Genomic DNA, 24013 nt, shown 5'->3' on the forward strand with positions numbered 1-24013 from the left:
ATATATATATATATATATATATATATATATATATATAAACATATTTAACATGTTTATTTTTACAGTCTCTCTTCTTGCAGTTGTAATATTTTTTTGACCCCTTAATAGATCTTGTATCAATTAAGTAACTATAGATTTGATTAAAAAAAAAGGGCAGGTATTTTAAAATAACTATTTAAATCAACCAAAAACAAACATGTTATTACTAACTAAAAATGTTAACATGTTCTTCATTTGTAATATTTTTTTTTGGAACTATTTAGTAACTTTATATATATAAACATAGGCTATTTAACATGTTTATTTTTACATTCTTTTTTTTTGCATTTGTAATATTGTTTTGACCCCTAGATCTTGTATCAATTAAATAACTAGATTTGATTTAAAAAAAAAAGGGCAGGTATTTTAAAATAACTATATTTACTCATAACTATTGTGACTAAAAATAGAAATTTGATCTGAAAATCAGCTTTTCTTAAGAATTATCCTCACGTCTGTTAATATAGTATAACATTACAGATTTTTGGCCATTGTTATTATTTATATTTTTATTTTTACAATCTTATGTAGGCCTATATTTAGAATCTTTTTTTTTTTTTTTAACCACACAACAGATCTTGTATTAGTTTAGTAACTTTAGATTTGAGGAAAACAGGGCAGGTCTTGAAAAAGGTCTACTCATATAACTATAATATTTACAGCATTAGCTTTCTACTCATTTTAGAGAATTCTGTTACAAACTCATCCATGTCCAGCTCATGTGTTATTGCTTTTTCATGAGCTAAAAGCACAAGGTTTTTTTTCCTCTCATGAAGCATTGTTCAGCATTGAGAATGAGCTCTCACATGAAGCAGTAGAGACACCCATGACCATAGCAGATACATACAATTTATGAAGACCTGCAAATGCATCTTTGTATTCCTGCAAGAGTTTGCAAACAGCAGAACATTCAGCATCAGATGGAAGTTTTTTGGACAGCATTGGTCTGGCAACAAGAATTTCATTCTGGAGTTCATTTTTCGCAACCCCTGCAAGACTACAGAGAGGCTCAAGCAACTGGATGTCAAGAAATTTGTTTGATTTTGGCATTAAACCTGAGAGGGCGTGCATCAGCTGCAAATTCTTCGTGGAAAACCTGTTTTCTATCTCTGATACAGCTGTATCTAGTATGTTCAACATCTGTCGTCTCAGAGCTGCAGTGGCACATTCAGAACCTGACTGCCCTTCTTGCCCTAAAGGTGAAAAAATGACAGAGTCACCATAGGAGGGATTCACAGTCCGTTGACGTTTTGGTGAGGGCTCAACAGTAGACATGTCAGCGCAGTACTGCTGAAATTCACTTTCATTTTCTCTGAGATTTTTCAGTGCACCAAGACATCCCTCCACAACTTCAGCTGCACTGCACAAATCAACATGGTGAGATTGTAGGATGCCATTTGCTGGTTTTAAAATGGCGAGAAGATGTATCAGAAATTTGCCAATTTTAAAAAAATGGCATCGCTTCAGCTGAGAGAGAAGCCCAGAGGCTTCTTTTGCAAGGTCAACTGATGCATTGTCATCATTGGAAACCTTAAAAAGAATGTTAAGAATTACTTCCTCATTATCCACAACACATTTTGTGACTTCATAATGACTTGTCCAGAGGATTTCCAACAGCCTCTTGAGATACGGGCAACTGTATCTCTGAGAGACAAAATGATGCCTGAAAAAAGAGTGCAGGGAGCCTGACAAGTCAAAGAATCTTTTGGCACAAGGTTCACATTGAATCGCATGTATGACAGTGAGGTGAAGCTGGTGGTTATAGCAGTGGATGTAGGGGATATGCCTGCCCAACCTTTGTTGTAATAAAGCCTGAACACCACCTCGCACCCCGCTCATCACTGATGCTCCATCATAACACTGGCTCATTATATTATCAGCACTGTATCCTGTTTCAGACAAGTGTTGTAATATTTCAGTAGTGATGTAATCTGCATCAAGCTGCTGGAGTTCTAACAAGCCAATGAGATGTTCCTCTGGCACACCATTGCACACAAAACGAATTATAATGGACAAATTTTCCGTGTTGCACCGATCCCTTGTGCCATCACTTTTTAAACAGAATGCAGCTGAATTAGCAGTGTCATATTTCTGTTTTATTTTTTTCAGAACCATGGATGCCAAAATTTCAATCACTTCATTCTGAATGGTTTTGGAAGTGTACTTTGCATTTTGTGGGATACCTGATGTAATGTCAGCGAGGTATTTATCTTTTTACAACGTGTATTTAAACAACTTGGCAAAAAGCCCCGCAGCTATGCAATCTTCTTCACTGTCACATGTTTCACAATCCCCGCGTAGTGGAAGCTCATTGACTGCTAAAAACTTCACAACACCTGCCATGCTTTTTATGTAATAGCGATTCTTTTCTATCTGTTGTGGGCCGAGCAAACATGCTACGGTTTCCCCCGACACTTGTCGGCGGCAAAACTCTGTCCATGAGGTCGAGGCTTGTAAATGAGCTTGACTGCACGCATGTTTTTGAAGACCGCGGTCACGTTCTAATGCTGCTTTCCAGTTTCGAAAACCTGTCGAAACGAACGTGTCATTTTCAGAGAAAGCAACACCGAACACTCGACACGGAAAACAAAAGCATGCATCGCGATCTACAGAATATTCAAGCCACGGTCGTGACTGATACCAAGCGGCCGAAAAGCATCTCTCTGCCTCCAAAAAGAGTTTGGGGGTACGATTTCAGAAACGGCTGGTAAGGATTTGCCCTGTTTAAATCATTTGGGACAGAATTGCTGCATCTTTGAGTGGGTGTATTTGTGCTTTTGACACCAACAGAAGCTGCTGATGAACTCGACTCATCCATTTCTTCGACCTCATTGCCGCAAATGGATGAGGAGGTAGCTGTGTCCTGGAGACCTGAAGTAGTTTTCTTTTGTCCTTTCGGAACAAGAAATCTGTGCATTTTATGTTTTATTAGGCTACTAGAGTGTGGTAATCAAGTTCACTAATTGTAATAGTTCTTCTAATAAAGTTCATTGGCTGTTACTGTCGTTATATTGCTTCATAATTCAGCACGTCCGTTTACCTCAAAGGTTGCGAAGTGAATGAGCTAAGTCTGTCTCGGAGGGAAAAAAAGGAGGGGGCTGGGTAGAAAATAGAAAATAACGTATCTCGAGCTGAATTGAATATCGCACCAATTTTGTGATTGGCTGTTATGTGGTGTGGGGCCAGGGTGGGCCAAGCTTCTGATTGGGTGGGCCAGGCCCACCGTGGCCCCCCCGTGGAGCCGGGCCTGGGTACAATACACACTCACGCCGAGGGACTCCTGACAGCACTTTGTCCATCAGTCTTTCAAATGAGGCTGGTGAATTGCAAAGGCCAAATGGGACAACTTTGAACTGCCAGAGGCCCCGGCTAGTGCAGAACGCTGTCTTTGGTTTGGCAGCGGGAGAGAGAGGCACCTGCCAGTATCCGGACCTCAGGTCCAGCGATGTGAACCAGGCTGACCCCGCTACCTGGTCCAGGGCTTCATCAACCCGTGGCAGGGGGTAGGAGCCCTTCTTTGTCACCCCATTGAGCCGTCTGTAGTCCCCACAGAACATCCACTGACCGTTCCTCTTTGGGACCATGACCACAGGGGCGGCCCATGGGCTGTCAGACGGCTCCACGATGTCCGCCTGCTGCATCTCCCACAACATCTTGTCCGCTGCTTCCTGGCGTGCCAGTGGGAGGCGACGTGGGCGTAACTTGATAGGCGGGCTGTCACCTGTATCTATATCATGTTGTATTAAGTGTGTGTGCCCCATATCACCTTCTTGGAATGCAAACATGTCCTTGAACTGTAGCAATAATTGCCACAACTCTTCACTCTGTTGGGGGTCTAGATGAGAACAGTTCTGTCGCCATATGTCCCATACTGCCAACGCGACACTTCCCTCCACCGTTTGGGGGAGCGGGGCTGCTAATGGGTCAGGGGCCCGGCTCTTAGGAATCTGAGTAGTGTGTGCTGCCTGTGGCGCAGGTGGGGCGGTTAGAAGAGGTGGGGGGGGGGTAATGGGGGTGGCAGCTGGCGAGTTACGAGCAGCGAGGGCTGTAAAGTGCTTCTGTCCCGCTGTGAGTGGGGGGGTGGAGGGCTACAGGGGTCTTGAGGTGTGGGCCCCCCGGCCCCTACAACGGGGTCGCTGTTGGCTTCAGCGGTGTTTGCGGACAACCACACCTGAGGTGTCGTGGGGTTGAGGCCCAGGGGTGGTGGAGCCATATTGACCGGACGTTCCCGTGGAAAGCACAGGGTGGCCTCCGCCAGGTCCAGCCGACAGCCCATGTTCTTCAAAAAGTCCAGTCCGAGAATGCAGGGGTCCTGGACTGACGCCACCCACACCGGGTGCTGCATTGTTTTACCCCCCACCACAAATGTCAGTGTCCCTTTGCCTTTCATGGGTGACAATTCCCCCGTCACCGTCCGTAGGTGGACTGCTGTTGGCTCCAACACAGTTTGCCTGGGGAGCACATCGGGCCGCACTAATGACACTGTAGAGCCGGTGTCGACCAGCGTCACGCACGTTACTCTCTCCACAGTGACTGGAATGTGGCAGAGGTCCCCAATTGAAGTCCGGCCCACTACCGCCACCGCAATCGGGCCTGCGATGCCTGAGGGTGTATGTGGGGGGCTGTGGTTTGTGGTCCGCGTTGCCCCCTCTATGCGGACCCGAGGTCGTTTCCCCGGTGTCTGGTTGCTTTCGGGCATGAGCGTACCAAGTGACCGGGTTCTCCGCAGCCCCAGCACAGTCTCATAGTGCAGTCCGGGCGCCGTTGAGTGCCCAGGGAAGCTGCCCACACCAGCTCTGTCAGCTCCACTGCCCATGCTGGTGTTTGCTGAACCTCCGCTGCTAATCTGACCTGGGGACTGTTGTGTTCCTGTGTGGGCATTGTGACGTAGGCGCGAGCCGTCTCTCTCTCTGACGCCCTCTCCAACGCCTCCTACAGGGACCGTGGGTGTGTCAGCTGTACCTCCACACGCAGTTCGGGCGGTGAGAGGGCTTGCATGAACCGGTCGCGGGCTAACTCACTTTGTACTATCGTGGGCATGCTGCTATATGCTCTGCGGGTAAGGCTCTCATGTCATTGGCTAGTTGCCGTAGCGACTCGCCATGTCTTCTGTACCTGTTATTCAGTTCATTGCGGAGGAGCTCCGCTCCTATAAAATTCCCGAACCGTCGCTGGAGAGCCCCCACCAGTGCGACATAGTTCTCTCTGTCATCTACGTCTAAGAGTGGCAAGCATGCTAAAGCCTCGTCCGTAAGGCACATTGCCAATTGTAACGCTTTAGTCTCTTGCGACCAGTTCTGTGATTTAGCAAGCAGTTCGAATTGAGCATGAAAAGCTTCCCAGCTCACCTTCCCGTTGTACTTTGGGGTTTTCACAGAGCTGGCCGCTACCGCTGTTATTGTGGACTGTGCGCCGCCATTGTTGTTTACTTTTGAGCTTCCCGCGCCGAAGGTGACGTTGGTGTCTGAGCCCCCCTCCGACTTTGGCTTACGGGTAGCAAAGCCTGCGTGATCTCGTTTGTTAAAGCCAGCCTTGGAAGCCATCGCTTCCATCGTGCCCCTAAGATGGCCTCTGCTGTCCTCCAGCCGTCGCAGCTCCCTTTGTAGGTCGCCAAACGTCCATTCCGCAGCTCGGGCTCCTTCTCCGTCACTCATCTCCCCACGCACACTGCGGCGACGCGGTCTCGCTAACGCTAACTTAACTAACTAAACTGGTCCCTAACTATTAGTGCAGGGTGCACCCTCGATCTACTTTAATTACTTGTCCGATATTTATTTTTTCATCTGACAGCAGTGTAGCATCTCACAAGAGGCCAGAGTTCAGTTAACTTGTTTATTCACCAGAAGCACAACGTGCAGGCATTGAAACACAGCTTCAGAACACAAAAGAGGCAGAACTTCCTCAACTCAACCGCTATCACCCCAGGGGCCCCGCCCCCCTCTCCCCAGGCTGCCAACCAACAGCGTGCCCGGGGTTACACATAGCTGATTGACAGCCACACAGCCATTGACAGTCGCTACAATATGTTCATGGACATGTACAAAAAAGCACCTAATGGCTTAAAGTGAATAGAGAGGGGAAGGTCAATCAAAAGAGCAACTGCATGAGGACCATAAAGACTCAATAGTTATGATGCAAGTCATGGGAGAAACATTTCTGTGTGGGATTAGCAGATGATGAGCGTGACATCACATTAATGAAGAGTGCAAACAATCCCTCTCTCATCCGTAAACCCATTTACATCCTTAATTAGCTAAAAGCAGATTTTATTGAAAGACAGTTGACAAGATGAGAGATGGTGGGTGAGGAGGTGATAACAGTCCAAACAATAGGCAGGGAACAATGCACAATGTCAGGCAAGCTGAGAGGGTGGCAGTCGAGACCAGCCCAAGTTAGCAGACTGGTGTTCTGAGGTAGATGTGCTGCCCAATGCCAATGGATGGAGCAAGAGCCAGACAGGATTAATACTGCATATGTAGATGGACTCACAGGGCACGATGAGTCATTGCACCGGTCTTGCTGCTTGGTAGAGAGAGGAAGCAGCCAGCTTGCAGGGCTGGGACAAACAGGGAACACAACAAACACAAGACAAGATATCCAGGCACTTTCCACAACTGGAACCATGAGCAACAGGTAGCACAACACACTCAATGATAATGAACTGGCAAAACATGAGGGTAAGAGAACACATATAAAGGGAGCTAAGAACAAGAGGGACAGGTGACAACACTCAGACAAACGAGGACTCAACTAGACAAGAGGGCATGGTACAGGGAAACAAAGAGGCAGGAACAAAGGAGCACATGGCCAACACAAACAAAACCATATGTTCAAGCACAACACAAACATAGAGACATGAAATAAAGACAACACAGACAAAGCTGCCAGGGCAGAACCCTGACGGCATCATCCACACACTTTTTGAAGCTTAAAAGCTTCAATTCCAGTCTTAATTGCAAAGACCAAGCAATAAAATCTCCTTTTGGGTTACGAAATATAAAACACGCGATACAGGTTTGGAACTAAATGAGAAAGAGTAAATAATGACAGAGCTTGGGGTGAACTATCCCTTTGAGAATCTCATTTGGAAATATCATTACAAGTGGGCACTCAACCAAACCTTGTTTAAGAAAGAGAAATACTTTTGTTACAAGCAAAAGGCAGAAAAACTACACTGATATATTGTGTTTGCACATGCAAATCTTATGGAAGCCTGTTTTGGAATTCCTAGATGTAAACTCACAATTGTAAGGAAAAGAGTCAGAATTGTGAGATATAGATTTACAATAGTTTTTTTTGTTTTTTAAATCTGAATTGTGAGACAACCTGCAAGTTAGGCTATTTGTTAGTGTTTTAGTCCTCGAGACCAGACTCGATCTTGAATCTGTCACTACTTCAAGTCCATATTTTCATGGTCTTGGTCTTTTCATGAACTCATCTTGTCTCAGACTCGTCTTTTTGCGGTCTGTGTCGACTCTTGCATTATTGCATTGCCTAAGTCATTCAGACCCTCTTCAGGTCTCTGTCTTAAAGGAATAGTTCACTTCAGAATTAAAATTTCCTGATGATTTACTCTTCCCCGCATCATCCGACATGTTCATGTCTTTCTTTCTTTAGTCGAAAAAGAAATGAAGCAAAGACAAACCAGCGGACATTTATAACAAAAATAAACATTTATATACTTTTTAACCACAAATGCTTGTTTTGCACTGGCTCTGCCATACGTCACACATTACGTAATCAGGTTGAAAGGTCATGTGTGTTCCGGTTCAGAAATGTAGGGTAGAGCAAAAAACTCCATCTCATTTTCTTCTCCAACTTCAAAACCGTCCGACATCGTTGTTTTAACTTTTATTTTTTTTGTAAATGGCATTGTACATTTCATTTGTAAACACTGGATCGGTACTTCCTCCTACAACACGTGATTACATAATGTGTGTCGCATCACAGCTAGTGCAAGACCAGCATTTGTGGTAAAAGGATTTATAAATGTTTATTTTGTTATAAATGTGCGCTGGTTTGTCTAGATCAGACTCTTAATCCTCGGCTGGATCGTGTCGAGACTTTGAAGCTCCACTGAAACTCACATTTGGAACTTCGAGCCATTGGAATCCATTGAAGTCACTATATGGAGAAAATCCTGGAGTGTTTTCCTCAAAAATCTTCATTTCTTTTCCACTGAAAAAAGAAAGACTTGAACATCTTCGATGACGTGGGGGAAAGTAAATGATCAGGACATTTTAATTCTAAAGTCAACTCAGCCTTTAACTCGAATTCGGTCTGAAGTACAACAACACTGTTAGGAGTTTTGGAAAAATATCTACGTAGTAAGTATGCACAAAAGTAATGAGTGCCAAAGCAGGCTCTGCTAAATATGTAAAAATGCGAAAGATGCTTTTCTTACTTAGTATTTTTTTCTTGTTTCCAGTCCAAATATCAAAAAAAAATTAAATCAAGATGCATTTACTAGATGAGTAAAATGACATAAGATATTAAGTCTTGTTTTCTGGGGAAATAAATAAATATTAAGTGAGTTCTTGCTTAAAACAAAAGCAAAATTATTTGCTGTAGGATTTGAGGGCGAACCAAACACAAATGAATCTTCCAGGTGATTCGTTCAAACATAATTCCACACAGAACTCAACACTCCAGACCCCAAAATCACCAGTCTAATCTAGGGCCATAAATGGAGTGGGCTCCAGCCAGTCTGAGCTAACCAACAACAGACCCAGGCTAAGGACTTTATGACCATGAAAGCTTCAAAGAGATGTGCCCAACTAAAGGAAGAACGTTGTCAACGTTAGATAGTTTGGAAAAGACTGATTGGATCAGAGTTGGCACGGCTCGGGACCCACCAAGATAACGGCAGAGGTTGTGTGATCAGAAGACAAAGGATTTAAAACAGACCTCCTTCTTCTTATGGACCTCTGAACGACCCCAGGGTTGAAATCTCTTGAAACCACAGAGAATGAGACTTTACATATAAAATACATAAAATCATCCCAAAACAATTCTTGACGGACTTATAATCAAACATTGTTCAACTACATAATCCTATATTGTATCTACAACCGCTGCATGTGTCTATTATGTTTAGATCACATACAAGTCATGTAATTGTTATAACTATTAGATGTTTGAATCAAAGTGTGTCTTGTTTCCTATCAGTACGATCATATGTTCTTAATTCAGAAGATGGCTTGATTGAAATCTGTGTAAAATGTTTTGTCTTCTTATGATAGGAATCATGTCTAAACTGTACCCTCTTTACTCTGCTAGAGCCCAAGAGTAAAGAGATCACAGACAATGCATGATTTACGATGAGAGGTGAAAAAAATGCCACCTCTCAATTAAAGACAGTGCCTAATTGGTCAGAACTCATCCAGGAGGCTGGACAAACATTTGAGTTTAAAATCTTAGGAACCGAACAGAGTTGAGTGGAGTTGAGTTCGCTAGAGTAGATTTACAGAAGTCATGGAGAAGCCATGACAGAGTAACCAGACAGACGATTAACCATGTAGGCGAGCAGACAAAATAACCCAAATCAAGATCAGAAGAACATGGGTTAAACAGCTTCATTCAAGCCATCTAACTACTCCAGTCTCACTTTTCTTTCTTTTTCTTAGCTTTCTTTTCTTTTCCGTTCAGAGTCTCGGTTATAAGGTAGATTTTGCTGCAAAGTTTCGGTTAAACGATTCGACTGCAAAGCCCGCTTCCAACTTCAAACTCTTTCCATCCATCCGCCAACACACCACGGGATTGGCTGCCCAAGACATCTATCCAGGCACGAGGAGACCGCCAGTTAATCAACGAACCCGGGAAACCCCCTTTTACGCCGACAAAAAGGAGCCTCCAGACTCTTAACTGAACTGGTGCTTTAATATAAAATTTAATAACCCCGCCTAACGATAGAAGGGTTAAATTATTGATTGATGGTTCGTTCAGGTCATGTCTTATAAGTGCATATAGAAACTTGGGATTTCGTCATCTGACTCTTAAAACTCATTCTTTCCTCACTCTCTTTCTTTCTGCAACTCGTATGAATGTGTGTGTGTGTCTGATTGTGTTAGATATTAGTTTTATGTGTTAGAATAATCAGTAAAGTCTTGTTTGTATTTTAAAGATAATTGTTCTTGTGTTATGTGCTTACGAATTTAATGTCTTAAACTGCTGATCTCAGTTACCTTGCTAATATATACTGTTTCACTATAGTTCGGATATTTATATCCGTTTTAGAGCTGATAGTTACGGCCCGTTCAAATGAACGCTGGACGAGTCATTTGCTGGGCCGTTTAAGAGATTCTTTTAAGATTCCCTATAAATGAATGAATAATTATTTTTGAGCTAAATTGACCTGTCTTACCCTTACACATATTACATAGCCAATGGTGTAAGAAAAACAATCTTGTTTCTGTTTGAATTAAGATTATTTTTCTTAGCCCATTGGCAGATAATTTTTGATTAATTCCCCCGGAAAAAGGACATAATATCTTATCATTTTATGATATTTTACATTTTACTCACCTATTAAATGCATTTACATTTACATTTATTCATTTAGCTGACGCTTTTATCCAAAGCGACTTACAATTGCTATATATGTCAGAGGTCGCACGCCTCTGGAGCAACTAGGGGTTAAGTGTCTTGCTCAGGGACACATTGGTGTCTCACAGTGGATTCGAACCCGGGTCTCTCACACCAAAGGCATGTGTCTTATCCACTGCGCCATCACCACCCCAACTCCATGCATCTTGCAAATGCATCTTGATTTAAGAATTTTTAGATATTTGGACTGGAAAGAAGACAAAAATACTAAGTCAGAAAAGCCTTTTTTGCAGTGTATAAGTTGCTCACCTTCGTCATAGCTTTACTGAAGACGCCTTCGGAGTTGGTGAAGACTTCAATGACTGCATCGGAGGCGGTCATATTTGCATATTTTTTCCTAAGCTCGGAGTTTCCCATCTGGGAGTAGATCGCAGGTCCTTGGGTGGGATCCAGCAGGCACTTCTTGATCGTAAACATTTTGGCATCCACCTCCTCCTGAATCTCCCTCTGAATGGTTTCTCTGGCCTTGTCCATGAGGAAATACTCAGAAGCCGTTGCCTTATTCAACGTCTAAGCACACATCATGAGCAAATAAAGTCTTTTCAATATTGTGTACTGACCCAACAAATGCCACCATTGGGTTAAGATCGATGGGAATTTTAGAGCGCAACAGTTTCACAGTTCCAGAATTTTGGAAAATCCTTGAAGGATGTATTTCCAATGCTTTGTAGATAGGAATGCACGATATGAAAATTTTGGGCGATACCGATAACCGATAATTATTTATACATGAAAGTCGATAACCGATATATTGGCCGATAAATCTAAATCAAACTTAATTTTTGAGAAACTGATTACAAAACAAAAGTCTCACCATTAAAATCCATGTCCCAAACCAACAATTATAATCCATTTTACTTTCTATTTTGCACAAAACACAAAAGGGGAAAATTTGAAGACTTTTTCATGCAGTAACAAAGAGGACCGAAGCCTTTGTGTTTCATAAAGAATGTAAAAGCATCATAAAAGTCATTCATTACACTAAAGAATGCACCGATATGAACATTTTGGTCGATACCGATAATTATATATATTTGAAAGCCGATAACTGATATGTTGGCAGGTAAATCCAAATTTTTACATAATTTTTGTGAAACTGATTACAAAAACAAGTGTCTCATCATGTCCCAATCACACAATTATAATGATGTTTTCATGATAATTTTACGTAGCTTATATGACAGACTTGCGATGCACATGTTGCACTTTACTCTATTTTCCTTTTTGAAGTGATTTCAATCATATTTCAAGCAATTCAAAACCATCATGTTGAACAGTGCGCATCTGAAGTGTCTCAGCTGAAGGAAATAATGCGTTATTTATCGGCTTTAATATATCTGCCAAATTTTCTTATCGGGCCGATAACATATGTCGGCCGATAACGATATGGTGGCCGATATATCGTGCATCCCTATTTGTAGACTGAACCCTCAACAACGAATCAGAGATTTCCGAAAGGGGGTTTGCCCAAAAAAATGGCAACAACAATAGTGAATCTTACCGAAATGGGCAACCCAAGACTCTGGATTCTGATGCCGAGTTCATAAGGCGACCCGCAGCTATAATGGTCTGCAAGATGCTTCAGGAAATCAGCAAGGTCAATTCTAGGTGTCTGGCTTTTTCTCCGGAACATTTTGAGACTCTAAAGCAAGCAGAAAACCATAGCGTTACGTCAACGCAGATGCATGTTTTTTTCCCCCTCTGTATTATATTGGTTATGTTGTGTGTGTTAAACAAGTGCAGTGCTGTGGAAAAGAATTTCCCCCTGTGGACAATAAAGTTATTCAATCAATAGGTATGTTGAATAATGGTCAAGAACACAGCCAATGCTAAGCTGTTCTCAATGCTAATTCTTACCCTAAGAATGTCCACAGTTGAAATCTGACGTACATCATCATCTTTAGTATTTGGATCTATTTTGAACATTCGGTGGATCAGAGGGATCTTGCAGAGAGGGCCCAGATTGAGTTCTTTGAAGCATTTCTTGTTCTTCAGGTTGGCCAGAGCCTTTCCCAGTTCATAAAGTGTGCACACGCAAGACACCGCCTCCACTGACTGACGTGGAAAGAAACACATCAAGTAAACTCAAAGTGTCTCATTTATAAAGCTCACTAAAAGTGTATGTGCGCCCGAAAGCCAAAAATGGCGTACGCCCAAAAATATTCAGACTTAAAAAAGCGTGCGTACGCCAGAACCTGCGGAAAATGCCCTTTATAAACCCCAGTCAGAGGAAGATTGAGATCCTCCCCGAAATAACCATATGAGGCTACAACGCCTTGTTTTATTATGCAAATCCTCATCTGCATATCATTTGCATATGTATATTCATGCACGTGATACCATGTTTAACGGTACAAGACATTAGGAAATAATGAGATACAGATGTGGTCACATTACATTGCTAAAAATCATGTAGTAGCCGATCCTTGCCTAAATAAATCAAATAGTATATGTAGCGTATGCATCTGGATGAATCATGATTAGTGTAAGCGGAATCAACATTGTTAATGAACACATTTTTGCTAAGTTTTCTTAAACTGCAAACTGTGACTCTGTCTAATAATTAACCAGCTCAGCGCCAAAAAGTCTGGGGAAGATGGTCCTTTCGACACTTTATGGCACTCAGAGCGATGCCAGACAAGTCTACACATTCCCCCCGGCTCTAGGTCCGAGCTTCAGAGAGATTTTAATGGGCTCTCCGAAGAGACTGAGAAGGCTCTATCCAAAACGCACACACATATCCAAGGCTTTTCACTAATTTCCTCATTTACAAGACTTCACTGAGATATATTTGAGATGTTGCTATGTTTGTCCGAGTACCCAGGTCCTATGAAGGTATCTGTGAGTGTATAGTAGTTCTAAACAAACTACAAGTGATTTTAATTATGCTTTTTAATGTAACTGTTATTGTGAACATGCACTGTGTTTATGATTAGGACTTATAATGAATATTAAAGTGTTTTTCCTTCATCTGCCGTCAGTTCCTCAGATCTCCATTGGTGTCGCCTCATATGTTCATACGCATGTCTCAGAGTTTATTTACAAATGTACTTACACATTCTCCTGTCAAGTTTGTTATTATAAATCACAACTAATACGTGTGAAGTGGCGTACGCTCTTTCAGGGCCTGTTTTGTGCGACACAACAGTTATAAATGAGACCCCAGAGACAAGTCTCATCACAAACCTACACTGGGACTTTTGTATAGACCTCATACCTCAATGTACATATTGATCTCCTTGATGGTGCGCTGAAGGTCCTGCACTGCGGGGAGATGCTGAAGAGCGTCAACATTCAAATCTTTTAAAGTAGACACTTGTAGAAGGGAGCAAACTCTGCTTATTACCTGTGACAATAGAAAAAAAAATGTAGTAATGGTATTGACATTCGGATGTGCACAAAATAGGTCTGGATAGTGCTGGGCGGTATACCGGTTCATACCGAATACCGGTGTGTTTATCTTTGTTATGAATTTTTAATATACCGCAATGCCGTTGTATGATCGCATAAACAATGTTGGGAACGCGTCGCGACACTGTTTGAGAGGGTCTTTTCACTGTTGCACTGGTGATGCACAGCTGTATGAAGATGGACAGGTTAAACTATAATTGATAGCTGTCAAATTATATTACAGTGTTTCCCATACATTGGTTCCCATTATCAACACTTCTCGCCAAAAATAAATTTTCCAAAAGGCTTTGACATCTTGAATAAACATGAGCACTGCACGTTTCAAAGTCAAAACGCGGCGCGGGTGTTTTTCATATGATTGTATTTGAAGGTAAATGACAGTCTTTAGAAAATTTTCTATGTTATTTTCATTTAATCTTTCTTTATCTTTCTTAGCGTTTATTAGAAACCACTGTTTCTGCCGTTCCTACAGCGCCTCCTGCTGGACCTCTTTGTAAGCAGCATCATTTTTGTGTGGCTACTAAGTGTGGAATTTTTCTACAATATTCACTCATGTCAGTAAAATAGGGCATTCTAAGTAAATCTACTGCAGTATTTCCTCTCTCACTCAGTAGAAAATGTGGTTAACACCTAGTCATGCTTGAAAGAAAAAAAAATACACCATCATATACCATGAATCAGGTATAATTTTGAAAAATACCGTGATATACATTGTTGGTCATACCGCCCAGAATTAAGGTCTGGATAATTTCCCAAGACACAAACCCTCTCGATGGTCACATGCTCTCCTTCGGCTGAAAGGGCTCTCATGACGTCCTTTGCCAAACTGTTCACTTTGCTTGAGCTCATGGGCTTTCTCCATCTCCCAACAATGTTTTCACATTCCAGCAAGGCTTCTGCTGCAACAATGTGTTTTTAAAGACTTAAAAGAGTAGTTCACTTTCAAATGAAAATTAGACCATGATTTACTCTCCCTCAAGCCATCTTAGGTGTTTATGAAATTCTTCTTTCAAATGAATACAATCGTTGAGTTGTATAAAAAAAATATCCTGGCTCTTCCAAGTTTTATAATCGCAGTGGATTGCAACCAACAGATTGAAGCTCAAAAACGTGCATCTGTACATCATAAATGAAGTTCACGTGGCTCCAGGGGTTAATAAAAACCTTCTGAATCAAAACGATGAGTTTGTGTAAGAAAAATATTAATATTTAAAGCCTCATGCAAGAAATGTGACACACTATTTACACTACATATTGCTCTACGCTACTTCTTATGTCACAAGTTTGTAAGTTGTGCTTTAGGTGTAAGTAGAGACTGCGTATGGCTGTTTGGCCGGAAGCTAGAATTTTACTTTGTAACGTGTTAAATATGAATATTTTTCTTACAAACGAATCGTTTTGCTTCAGAAAGCCTTTATTAACCCCTGGTGCTGTGTGGAGCACTTTTATGATAGACAGATGCACTTTTATGATGGACACATGCACTTTTATGGACATACGCCTTGCACCTTCCATTTACATTTTTAAATCATAATTGAAAACGTATCTCTATTCTCTGGCATTTTGATACTTAATATCGCTGTTTCAATGTTTGTTTTTGTTTGGTTTTATGTTTCTGTGTTTTTATTTATTTATTTTTCATGACTATGTTCAGCACTTTGGATAGCTCTGCTATGTTTAAATGTGCTTTATAAATAAAATGTACTTACTTTTATGATGGACCGATGCACGTTTTTGAGCTTCAATCTGTTGGTTGCAATCCACTGCCATAAAACTTGGAAGAGCCAGGATATTTTTTATTATAATTCCACGATTGTATTCGTCTGAAAGAAGAATGTCATAAACACCTAAGATGACTTAAGGGAGAGTAAATCATGGTCTAATTTTAATTTGAAAGTGAACTGATCCTTTAAGAACAAGGAACAGTTTATGTAGTTGTCTATATAGATGTATATACTCTTACTGTCAAGGCACTTTGCTTCTGCTTGTTACAACTGGACAAACGGAGTACGTTTTTAACGGCAGTGCTGACCCAAATAAAGCCCGGGACACACCAAGCCGACGATCGGCCGTTGGGCAACGTCAGACTGTCGGGTTTTTGTTTTGGCCGGGCCGTCGGTGAAAGAGGGAACTCTGATTGGAGTTGGAAATCAGTGCACGAGAATAATAGCAAAACAGCGAGCAAAGAAGTCAAAATGCTACAGATAGAAGGCTGGTCTTATGTTACGTCATCTTACCTGAGTGTTCCTTGGCGAATATTTTAATATTAACATGAGTGGAGTGGAATAAAGAAAGTGTTTAGCAGCAGTGCCGTCACAGGTGGGGTGCGAGGCCCTGTGCGAACTTGAAATGCGAGGCCTATGTTTTATGCCAATTCTTATATGTTCATTCATATAGCCTATACTCAAAACAGACAGGGTAACCTAACGCAGACAAGTTAGCTCACCGTTTTTAGGTGATATGCCATGTTTGTAGTCAAGCTGTGATATGCAAACTGTTGCTTGCAAATTTTGCATTCGACTTTTTTTCCGTTATCTATTTTCGTAAAATGCTGCCACACTGCCGATGTATTTGAGATGGTAAAGGAGGACTGACAGTAAATTAAACGCTCACAATTAAATTAATATTCAGCAAACAGCCATACCAATGCCTAGTTTCTTCAATCTGTCTCCAGTAGGTTGGGCTAATCCCCAAAAAGTGTAAAGAAGGGGGGTGTTCTGAAGACAGGCTGTTACCTGTGAAACAGGGGTGATTCGAAAACACCCCCGTTAGCAATTAGTGCTTTCTACCTGATGAAATTAACACGTCAAAAAATCGACCAATCAGACTTTTGGTTGATCCAGAACGTATCGACCAATAAATCGACTGGGAGATTACAGACCTATGAAAAACCCGCTTAATATGTTGGGAAAAAAAACAAAAAACGGCAGGATTGCGAGGCCCCCTAGTGGCGCGAGGCCCTGTGTGGTTGCATAGTTTGCACAGCCCTTGCGACGGCTCTGTTTAGCAGGATTGATATTCAAAACGATGAGCTAGTTATGGTTTGTGTATCTGCAGCGTCGGTTTCCCTTTAGGAATGACGAATATAGATGAATATATCTGCAGAAATAGACAGTTGTCTCATTTACATGCAGGCGCAGAACGCGCATGATGGCTGACAGTTGCCTGTAGTTCTCTTGGTGTGTATTTATAAAGTGCAGCTTTTGAAAAAAAGATGGCTTTCATCAGCCATCAGCGCTAGTTCTTTGGCGTCGGTTCGGTGTGTCCCGGGTTTAAGAGGGAGTAGCCATTCTCCAGTTCACTAATGCAGCTGGAAACTTTCTTATAACCTCTTTAACTTTATCTATCAGATCCTCTTGCGTTATTTCACTACCTCTTTGAGCATAGTAATCTCCCAATAAACCTGCTTTCAGGGATTGATTCGTAGGGCTTGGGTAGTAGTTCACTGTTGGTGGGATTGCAGGTGTTGGGACTCTTCTGTGATTCTTATGGAAGATTCTCTCGTTCTCCACCAAAAGCTCATCACTCAGAGAATCAATGAAAGAGGTGATTGAGCTAAAACCAAGGTCTGAGACTTTGAGGTTACGCTGATACTCCTGACTGAAGAATATAGACAACAACCTAAGAGGAATGCCTCTAGGATTTCCCTTAACGAGCTCCACAACGTCATTATAAACCCCATCAATGTGCACCGGTGCTGAGAAAACTATAAAAAAAAACATACATGAGAACCAGATGAGAGTGAATAACCCTTTATTTTATTGTATTTATTTGAGCCATACAAGTTGACAAATTACCTGTGGGTGTTGAAGCTTCAGCCATGGCACTCCTGTAGTAGATTTGCCCATTTTCCACGTACAGCTCTTGGCTGAGAGAGTCAACGAAATCTGCTATTGAGGAGAACCCTAATTGTTTCATTTTCATAGATCTCCCATACGCCTTATTATAAAACGTTGGTAATTTTGAAAGGGGAATGCCTTCCCGGTAGATTTTTACCAACTCCACGACATCTTTGCATCTCTTTTCAAAGTCTTCACCTGTAAAATATATGACAGTACTATCAGGATAATGTAAGATATCTGAAGAGGCCTTCCCTGATAGTACTTTATATTATAACAGGAGATTCGGCCACTGAAAATCCTACTAAGTTTAATCCGGTAGTAAATACACACAGCTTGGGAAAGGGTACAAACACTTTAAAATAGTGTTGATGTTTCCCTGTGTAATGAAAACAAGAATCAACATCCATTTAAGTGTCTGGATGATTTGTATTAATGTTTTCCGAATATAGGAAACATCCACTACTTCAGTTTTTTTTATAGATTTAATCTGTGCTTGAGAAATTATCCTTTACAAAACAGCTACAAAAATGGAATGAATGGATCTAGAAGTTGCATATAATTTGAAATCAGTACCTGTAAGAACTTTGTTTTTCTTGTGAAAGATCACACCATCTTTCAGTGTAAGATCCTTGCTAAGAGAGGCCACAAGCGTTTCCATGGACGGGAAACCAAGTTCAGCAGGCAAAAGGACTTGTTTATACCTCTGAGCAAAGATCTCTGCTAATTTATCAAGAGGAATTCCTTGAGTGTGTTTTTTCACTGTCTTGATTACTTTCTTAAAAATGTCCTTCGTAGGAACGGCTTTTGGGGGATCCTTAACCAGCTCCACGACGTCTTTAGAAATCCCATCAATATGAAAAAAGAGAAAAAGCATACAAAACAAATATGAGAACCACATGAGAGTTAATAACCCTTTATTCTATTGTATTTATTTGAGCCTTTTAAGTTGATAAATTACCTGTATGTGTTGAAGCTTCAGCCATGGCACTCTTGTAGTAGATTTGCCCATTTTCCACGTACAGCTCTTGGCTGAGAGAGTCAATGAAATCTGCCATTGAGGAGAACCCTAATTGTTTCATTTTCATAGATCTCCCATACGCCTTATTATAAAACTCTGCTAATTTTGAAAGAAGAATGCCTTCCTGGTAGCTTTTCACCAACTCCACGACATCTCTGCATCTCTTTTCAAAGTCTTCACCTGTAAAATATATGACAGCACTATCAGGATAATGTAAGATATTTGAAGAGAGCTTCCCTGACAGTACTTTATATTATAACAGGAGATTCGGCCACTGAAAATCCTACTAAGTTTAATCCGGTAGTAAATACACACAGCTCGGGAAAGGGTACAAACACATTAAAATAGTGTTGATGTTTCCCTGTTTAACGAAAACGTCTCGCTTATGTATGTAACCCTCGGTTCCCTGAGTAGGGAACGGAGACGTTACGTCGGATGACGACGAATGGGGTTTTGCTTAGAAAGCCTATCAACTTCGAGTATTTCAAAACGAGCCAATGGCAAAGAAATGCCATGGGTCTGCGGAATTTGCATAGCGTAACACCACCCTACCTCGTGGGTATAAAAGGAGGACGCTGGCAACATGCAGATATGTTTCTTCGCTGAGGAGCCAAGACTGCGCTCAGGCGATCCCCGCGGTACAGCGGAAAGTGGAAGGCAGACGTAACGTCTCCGTTACTCAGGGAACGAGGGTTACATGCGTAACCGAGACGTTCCCTTTCGTTGTCACTCCTAGTAACGTTGGATGACGACGAATGGGATTACCAGTCTAATCACGCCACCTTCTCGGCTGTCTTCCAGTGCCCTGCGTAAATCTGAGATCCCTGTCGTGAGTCTGGCACGGACGAAGGACTCCTATTTAGCACAGGAATACCAAGGTACACTGGGGAGCATATCCCATAGCTTTAGAGGAAATATGCAATTATTGCTAACCCAGAAGGGGGGGGGGGGGGGGCTGGGCTTAGAGAATACACATATGACCCGGAGGGATGCATATGGAAAACACTGGGGTGTCCAGCCGCAGGTGGAATATTTCAACCCCAGGGGTGGCAAGGTGGCTTGCCAAGGGAAAGACACATGCTCAGAGAGGCTTTCATTGGAAATACACATGTGAGGGTCGCTCAGGGGAGGGACCATGCACACGGGAGGCACCTAGCCGACGCGCAGGCAAAGACACTGGTGCCGACGTCAGGAGTGCTGGAGGAACTCAGGGCTTTCGGGGAAGCTCACATGAGGAGAATATCACACATATCCAGTACAGGGGGGAATGGAGAGCAAGCGAAGACACCTGAGCGGGTCCAGTACTAGCTGGTTGAAGCGAGTACATGAGAGGACACTGGCTCCACTCGGCGATTGTATAATCTGGCGAATGTCTTAGGTGTCACCCAGCCTGCAGCTCTGCAGATATCTGTTAGCGAGGCGCCATGCGCTAGAGCCCAAGAGGACGCCACACTGGGTGGGCGGGTGGAGTGGGCAGTCACACCAAGGGGGCACAGTTGACCTTGCTGCTGGTATGCCAAAGCAATGGCATCCACTATCCAGTGAGACAACCTTTGCTTGGAGAGAGCCTTTCCCTTCAGCTTCCCACCATAACAGACAAAGAGCTGGTCTGAGGTCCTGAAACACTGCATTCTGTCTACATAGGTTCGCAGAGCGCGTACTGGAAGAGCAGTGCCAAGGCTGGGTCTGCCTCCTCCAGGGGCAGCGCTTGCAGGTTCACCACCTGGTCCCGGAAAGGAGTGGTAGGAACCTTGGGCACATATCCAAGCCGGGGTCTCAGGATCACGTGAGAGTAGGCCGGCCTGAATTCCAGGCACGCTTCGTCAACGGAGAATAAGTGCAGGTCCTCTACCCTCTTGATGGAGGCCAATGCAACCAGGAGCGCTGTCTTCATTGACAGGAACATAAGCTCCACTGATTGCAAAGGCTCAAAGGGAGCACTCTGCAGGGCAGTTAGAACCTCCTCCTGGACGAGAGGAGGGCGAGGAGGATTCACTCTCCTCGCTCCTCTCAGGAACCTGATGATCAGGTCATTCTTCCCCACAGACTTACCTTCGATTGGATCATGGTGTGCGGCAATAGCGGCAACAAAGACTTTCAGGGTGGAGGGAGACAGCCTTCGCTCCAACCCTTCTTGAAGGAAGGAAAGCACGACACTGATCGAACATCTCCGGGGGTCTTCTCGGTGAAAAGAGCACCAGTTGACGAAGAGGTTCCACTTCAACACATAGGCGTGTCTCGTGGACGACGCTGTAGCGGAAGTGATGTTAGCCACTACCCCAGGTGGTAGAATACTCAAACCTGCCTCGTCCCGTCCAGGAGCCACACGTTGAGGTTCCAAAGATCGGGATGAGGGTGCCATAGGGTTGAGTCGTCAGAGGCAAACAGATCTATCTGTGCGTCCCCGAACTGGTCCCAAATCAGCTGAACTGACTGGGGATGGAGTCGCCAATCTCCCTGGAGGGGCTGAAGCCGTGAGAGCTCATCGGCTGCACAGTTCAGGGCTCCGGGGATATAAATGGCATGAAGCGACCTCAGATGCTTCTGACTCCATATGAGGAGGTGGCGGGCGAGTTACGACATACGGCGAGAGAGTGTAGACCACGTTGACGGTTGATGTACGCTACAGTGGCGGTATTGTCTGATCGGACTAGTACGTGTTGATTCTTGAGCACGGCCCGGCCACAGAGCAAGACGTACAGCCAGCAACTCGAGGCAATTGACGTGCCATAGGCGCTGGGGTCCAGTCCAGGAACCCGCGGCAGCACGTCGATTGCACATGTCGCCCCAGCCCGCGGTGGAGGCATCTGTCGTTACAACAACATGCCGGGAAGCTCCTTCCAGGGGCACTCCGGCCCTTAGAAAACTGGGGTTCGACCACGGGGTGAAGGTCTGACGGCAGTTCGGAAGGTGGCGGGCGAAGCAATCCGAGCGGCGTTGCCGCCGCTGCAGATGCCATATGCCCCAGGAGCCTCTGAAAAAGTTTCAGTGGAACCGCACTCTTGCCCTCGAATTGTCTCAGGCAAGTCAGCAGTGACTGCGAGCGCTCGCTTGTAAGCTGCGCGGACATGGCGACCGAGTCGATATCCATACCGAGAAAACAGATCCTCTGCACAGGGCAAAGTTTGCTCTTTTTCCAGTTGACACGAAAGCCCAGACAAGCTTGTTCCCAGAGCACTAGGTCCCTGTGTTCGCAAACCTGGTCCCGAGAGTGAGCTAGAATCAGCCAGTCGTCGAGATAGTTCAGGATGCGAACCCCGTGTTCCCGTAGGGGAACAAGGGCTGCCTCGACGACCTTCGTGAAGACGCGAAGAGACAGGCCTAGCCCGATTGGGAGAACCGCGTACTGATATGCCTGCCCCTCGAAACCAAACCAGAGGAACGGTCTGGGTCGAGGGAGAATGGAGACTGGAGAGAATTCTACGGGACGGAGTGCCCCTGGAACAAGCTTCCCGGCATGTTGTTGTAACAACAGATGCCTCCACCGCGGGCTGGGGAGCCATGTGCAATGGATGTGATGCCATAGATGTCTCTCCTGGACCACGGCTGTGGACATCACCAGACCCAGGGAGTGTGCGGTCACCTTCGTCGCCCGGAGAGTGAGGTCGTGGCGGCGTGCAGCTCATCGAAGAGCCCTAGGTCTGTCCTACCCTCGTGCATGTCCCTTAGCATCTGGGCCTGGTAGACCTGCAGAGTGGCCATGGCATGCAGAGAAGCAGCTGCCTGTCCCGCCACTCTGTAAGACTTCGACACTAACGTAGACGAAAATCTACAGGCTTTGGATGGGTGCTTAGGCTCGCCACGATAAGAAGCACTCTGAGGACACAGTTGCATCGCCACAGAGCGTTCAACCGGGGGGAGCCCAGTGTACCCATGGGCAGCTGCCCCATCGAGGGGAGGAAAGGTGGATGAAATCAACGAGCGGTCCGAAGAAGACATGGGAGTCTTCAAGGACTTCGAGATTGCATCATGCACATACGGGAAGAAAGGTATTGGGGCCGGCTGAGGACGGGAACCAGCAGCTGCACCCAAAAACCAATCGTCCAGCCGCGCGCGCGCAGGACAGGGTGGAGGGGTCCACTCTAAACCGATGCTCGCGGCCGCCCGGGAAAGCATGGCCGTCATCTCTGGATCAGACTGAGCCACAGCCGTATTCACACCCGAAGGTGGCAGCTGTGACGAGTCGTCACTTCCAGATGACTCAGAGTCGCCTTGTGATGCTGCAATCGACATCGCGTCTTCCTCTGGAGCGCCAAAGGAAACCCGCGGGGCACCCGAAGATGGTCCCGCGGCAATCCCCTGAACACTCGCAGGTTGCAACACTGAGGAAGGTGCTGTGGGGCACGGACAGATAGTCGGCGCTTTGTTCCACACAGTCACCCTCAGATCACCCTGGCCACCAGCCGAAGTAGAGCCAATCGTGGAGGCGCTAAATCGGGGTGTGGATGAGGGGGTTTTCACTCTTACGAGGTCATTGAGTCTCAATCGTATTGTTGCGATGGTCATGTTCCCACAGAGAGAACATGACTCATCCACGAGCGCTGCTCTAGCGTGATCAATGCCCAAACACACTAGACAGCGCTCGTGCCCATCAGAGTCAGATACAAGTCGACCACAATCAGAAGTGCACGGGCGAGGCATCTTTAAAAAGACGTGGCGCGTGCAAGCTCTTTTGTGAGAGAAAGACTCGAGTGCTGAAGTGCCCACAGAGAAACACACTCACTGGCAAACCACGCACAGATAAGCAGGAACTGTGCACTCGCCGGGAGATCACCGTCACACCAACACTGGAGAGTTTGCTCGTCTCGAAAGAAGCTGACAAAATCAGAGATGGCTTAAGGAGTGAAGAATTAAACTTGGCTCCGAAGCGAAAACATATCTGCATGTTGCCAGCGTCCTCCTTTTATACCCACGAGGTAGGGCGGTGTTACGCTATGCAAATTCTGCAGACCCATGGCATTTCTTTGCCATTGGCTCGTTTTGTAATACTCGAAGTTGGTTGGCTTTCTAAGCGAAACCCCATTCGTCGACATTCGACGTAACTCTGGGTGACAACGAAAGGGAACAAGAATCAACATCCATTTAAGTGTCTGGATGA

General features: G+C 44.2%; 1 protein-coding gene across 4 annotated transcripts in view; it reads right to left on the reverse strand.

Annotated features, from left to right (window-relative positions):
* LOC143753264 (uncharacterized) overlaps positions 1-24013 on the reverse strand; it is an 84700-nt gene that overhangs the window by 35828 nt on the left and 24859 nt on the right. For 2 of the 4 annotated variants that reach the window (XM_077245662.1, XM_077245663.1), the window contains exons 5-14: positions 18856-19095; positions 18471-18731; positions 17853-18092; positions 17429-17761; positions 15765-15878; positions 14821-14954; positions 13862-13990; positions 12502-12699; positions 12146-12286; positions 10894-11154 (exon numbers count right to left, since the gene is read on the reverse strand). In XM_077245662.1, the coding sequence (XP_077101777.1) occupies positions 10894-11154; positions 12146-12286; positions 12502-12699; positions 13862-13990; positions 14821-14954; positions 15765-15878; positions 17429-17761; positions 17853-18092; positions 18471-18731; positions 18856-19095 (2051 nt within the window). The remainder of the gene's footprint in view (positions 1-10893; positions 11155-12145; positions 12287-12501; positions 12700-13861; positions 13991-14820; positions 14955-15764; positions 15879-17428; positions 17762-17852; positions 18093-18470; positions 18732-18855; positions 19096-24013) is intronic. The other 2 variants (XM_077245665.1, XM_077245664.1) reach the window with 2 other exon arrangements.

This window comes from Siphateles boraxobius, unplaced genomic scaffold (genome assembly GCF_051911475.1).
Source record: "Siphateles boraxobius isolate OS27281-9 unplaced genomic scaffold, OSU_SipBor_1 103, whole genome shotgun sequence".
In the NCBI taxonomy this organism is placed as follows: domain Eukaryota; kingdom Metazoa; phylum Chordata; class Actinopteri; order Cypriniformes; family Leuciscidae; genus Siphateles; species Siphateles boraxobius.